We start from the raw sequence: 4,693 nt of genomic DNA, 5'->3' as shown, positions 1-4,693 counted from the left end.
TCAAGATTTTTCAGGAATAGCCCTTAACCTTTTATTAATCTTATGTACAAATATATTTTGTAAACAAATATATAGATCAGATATCAACATCCAGAACATTTATATGATTTCATCTCAATTTAAATTATTTTTAAAGTTTTAGGGAACGAACACAAATACACCTAACATTTGTTGCATAAGTAAATCTTAAAGAAAGCATACTCAATTTGAAGATATTTTTCTTTTTAAGAGCTTCATCAGTGCATTTTTCACTTCCTTATTCCTCAGACTATAAACCAGAGGATTCAGCATGGGAATCACAACAGTGTAAAATGTAGACTTCACTTTCTCCTGGACGGCTGAACTGCTGGAAGCGGGTTTCAGATACATGGACATGAGAGACCCATAAAAAATAAGAACAGCTGTCAAGTGAGAGCCACAGGTACTAAAAGCCTTAGACTGCCCTCTTTGGACTGGATGCGGAGGATGCTGGAGAGGATGAAAACATAAGAAATGATGATTGTCATGCTGGTGGTTACCATGTTAAATCCACCTATGACAAAAATCAAAAGTTCTTCACTATATGTGCTGGAACAGGAGAGTTTCATAAGAGGGATAATGTCACAGCAATAATGTTTAATGATATTTGATCCACAGAATTCCATCCTGACCAAAAAAACTTCATAAATTATGGAAAGGGTAAAACCCACTGAGAAGACAGCAGCCACCAGCAGAGAGCACACTCGAGGGGACATGATGACATTGTAGAGCAGGGGGCTGCAGATGGCGACATAGCGATCATAGGCCATTGCTGCCAACATGTAGCACTCACAAACGGCACACATACAAATGAAAAAAGACTGAGTCATGCATCCAGAATAGGAGATTGCGTTCTCGCTGCTTAAAAACCCTATCAGCATTATGGGAGTTATGTCAGAAGAATAGCAGAAATCTAAAAAAGACAAACTACTGAGGAAATAGTACATGGGAATGTGAAGTTGAGGACTTAACCCAATTAATAAGATCATGCCGAGATTTCCCACAACTGTAACTGTATAAATTCCTGAGAAGAGGAAGAAAAGGGGCAGCCGAAGCTCTGGTTGATCAGTTAATCCTAAAATAAGAAACTCAGTCACTGTGGAACGATTTCTTATACTCATTCTCCTGTGGAAATCTGTGAAAATGAGAGGGAAGAGTCAAATTAGACAGGCATAGACCCAGCTCAGCGCCCATTCCTATAATTCATGTATTTCTAGCTGTAAAAACATGAATCTGGGCTCTCTGCTCCACTGGAACTAACTCTGTTCCTCCATTGATGTGCAGGGTCTTTGTGCCACCAGAAAATCAGCACTTCCAACTTTCATCCACAATTGTCCCAGGTGGGGTCAGGCATGGTATATGTGGGAGCTGCCTATTATCAGATCAACCAAGGCATTATCTCTAAAAATATCAGATCATTTTTCATTTAGTCTTGGGATACTCAGACTCTCTAGACTCTCTCAGGTTTACCCATAGATTGTTACATAAAGTCCCACTCAGATAAATGGTTTAAAAAATTCTCAACCTGATGATCCCAGGATCCACCAAGTCTCCAGGCTCTCCAAAAACTGTTCCTAGGGGGCCTCCTTGGTGGCCTATGGGTTAAGTCTCAGCATTATCACTACTGTAGCCTGAATTCCATCCCTGGGAGATATGTGGGAGTTAACCCACGTATGGCCCAGCAGACCTCCCCTGTCTCCCCCCTCCACCAGCTCCCCTCAGCAGCCAATTTCAGTAAATCCACCTTATGCTTTTCACTCCATCTCTGATGAATACTTTCATCCATCCCACCTCTGGTCCAAACCCCAGTTCTTCTACGGAAAAATAAATAAAAACATTTAAACGAAAAAACTGTTCCTAGTTCTAATTACTGTTATTACTGCCGCACCAGGACAAAGTCTAGTTCCTTTAACTGCCTGAGGCCCCAATGATGCTGGTACCTCCTCCTGTTTCCCAAGTCAGATTAAAACAAAGAAGCACATAACAAGAACAACTCTTTTTGAAGCATTCCCAACTTTACAAAACATGTGATTTTTGTGACTGCTGCTTTTTTCCCATCCTGAAGGATAGAAATATAGGAAACATGTCCAAAACAGAGCTTGCTTTCTCTCTGTGACTGAAATGCCCTGGGGTCTTCCTTTCCCTTGTTCCTTAACAACTGCCATGCACAGGTATGGTCTAGTCACACAGACCACAGAGAGACACAGCAAAGGAATTTTCAAGAAGACCATCAACTTAGTATTTTGCCTTTAATTTCTCTCCATGCATGTTCAAATTTGCCTTCAGTGTCATAAACTGCATCTAGTCTCATCAGATATCTTATTCCCCCATAATTTCCCTAACCCCTAGTCGACTTCTCTCCAAGTCACATGCCTTCCTTCCTGCCACATATCTTGTTTTGTTCCCTGCCTTGAACCTGTCTTTCTTATAAGCAAGTCAAATAGTTTCTTCTGCCTATTTTTCCTACTTCCTAAACAAGCCAATGTCGTACGTCCTTGTGTAGCTACCAGACCAGTAACACCAACATCATTTGAAAATGTGTTAAATGCACAATCTCAAGCCCTAATCACAGACCAATTGAATCAGAATCTACAAGTTCACAAGACTCCCACATTTAACGTGTTGCACGTTAAAGTCTGAGAGGTACGATTTTAAGTTATTCTCTTCTACAACTGAAATCATCTTTCTTTATCCTCAATTCCTCCTCTGTACCTCAATGCTTCTTCTCTGTGCCAGAAAGCAACCCTGATGATGTTAAGCCCATTTTCTCAAGAACCACCTTCTTAAATGAAGGACAGAACTGTAATTTGCCAAATATATATGGAGATCCCACAGCAGTGTGATGTGAGTATCCAGGGGTGTGTTACATCATATTGTATTATGCTTCTGTGTATGTGAAGAATATTCTATAAATTACATGTTAGTCACTTGAAAAATGAACAATGCTAGCTGTATATTCTTTTTTTAGCTATCTACTAAACATTAAGTTCCACTGGGCAAGAGCCAAAATTTTGTTAGGCTCTATGAACACTTTCGGAAATAATCTAGTATACTTTGTCTCACCTAAGAGTCATGTAATTTTAGCAACTCAAAAGCAGCTGGGCAATATAAAAGCTGTTTTTCTCTAACATTTCAATATACTACATAACATTATTAAAACCAAGACAAATTAAAGAATTTTACAAATATAGAGGCTAGATCAGCATTGACCACTAGAAGTATAATGACAAAATAAAAACAAAGCTATGAATTCAATATTAATAATGAATTTTATTTAACCATGTATATTGAAAATACTATCATTCAAATATGATATAAAATTTCTAATGAGGTATTTTATTTTTTCTTCCTTGTACTAATATTTAAAATTCATAATGCATTCTATACTTACAGCACTTCTCAAACCAAACAAACCACATTTCAGAGGTTCAGTAGCCACACATGGCTACTAGCTATGCAATGGACAGCACAGGTCTAGAATATAACTTTCTTCAAAATCTGACTTAATTTCAAGTCTCATTTCCCCTTCTTAATGAAGAAATAATTAGCACAGACGTGATAAAAAGAGTACTAAACTATGAATATTATGTATAGTTTCAACACAAAGCTAAGAGTTACAATGTAGTGTCTGACTCAGGATAGATTCTCTCTGAGCTTCACGTTTTAATCTATAAAAAATAAATACTTTGAAGGATTACTTTGCAAACTGAGAGAAGCAGTAATTGTGAGCACAATTTGTGGGTTACAAGGTTTGTAGAGATAGATTTGCAGTATTATAATTCTATTTTAGAGGCTGGTGATTTCACAGATTAATTCACAGATTAGCCACTAGGGCGCTTAGTCGAAGTGAGTGGACAACGCACACTGAGTCCAGATGGATGTCCAAGGCCTGCTCCCTCTAGACCAAGGCTCAGTGATCAGCAAACACGCAGAAACTCATGCTTAAATGGACAATCAGGAGTTAATTTTAGAGCATATTTTATCACCTCTATAATAGGAGCATCATAACTGAAAGTGAACTCTCCTTAAACCTTCTGATGATTACCTGAGTGCCTCTCCTATGTTCATCACTTTAGGAATAATGATGGATTAATGACACCTTTTCATCCTTCATTGTTTAATAATTACAGCTAACAAGAAGCAGGTTTATATATGTGACTTCTACTTTAAATTAAATCCATTTATATCTGGAAATAAAAAGACAGTAACTTCTAAGTTACTATCCCCTCAGGTTTATCATTATGTAGTTTTAACATGTATCATATAGCAAGTATATCATACTCTCTTTACAAAAGGAAATCTAAACATTTGATGTGGCCACATTACCAAAGTAATGCAATCATTATTGCCCAACATGAGGAATATATCTCCAACATACTGTTACAGATATAGCCTAGAATTACTTTGCATATATGTGAAAGATAATGAAATTAAATAAAGGAACAAACAAAATAAAAACAAACTCATAGGAACATAGTGGTGGTTACCAAAAAGGAACGGAAAGAGTGGGTGGATAAATTATGTAAAAGGGGTCTACCTGATGGTGGAGAATAGAAACTAGACTTAGTGGTAATCAAAATGTAGTGTACACAGATGTCAAATTATAATGCTGCACAACTAAATCTTATTTAATGTTATAAGCCAATGCTACTTTAATAATTTTTTAAAGAAAATA

At 37.2% G+C, this 4,693-nt stretch overlaps 1 protein-coding gene across 1 annotated transcript; it reads right to left on the bottom strand.

The window, feature by feature from the left end:
- Positions 1-201: 201 nt before the first annotated feature.
- Positions 202-1,139, bottom strand: LOC311181430 (olfactory receptor 8D4-like; the record flags this gene model as incomplete). The annotated part of the gene is given in 2 exon segments (XM_084249853.1): positions 202-440; positions 443-1,139. Coding segments are annotated over 2 exon segments (936 nt in total).
- Between the last annotated feature and the right edge of the window lie 3,554 nt (positions 1,140-4,693).

Source organism: Talpa europaea (genome assembly GCF_964194135.1).
Source record: "Talpa europaea genome assembly, chromosome: 12".
NCBI classification, from domain to species: Eukaryota; Metazoa; Chordata; class Mammalia; order Eulipotyphla; family Talpidae; genus Talpa; species Talpa europaea.
The sequence above is the reverse complement of the archived record's forward strand: the minus strand, read 5'-3'. Positions and strand labels throughout refer to the sequence as shown.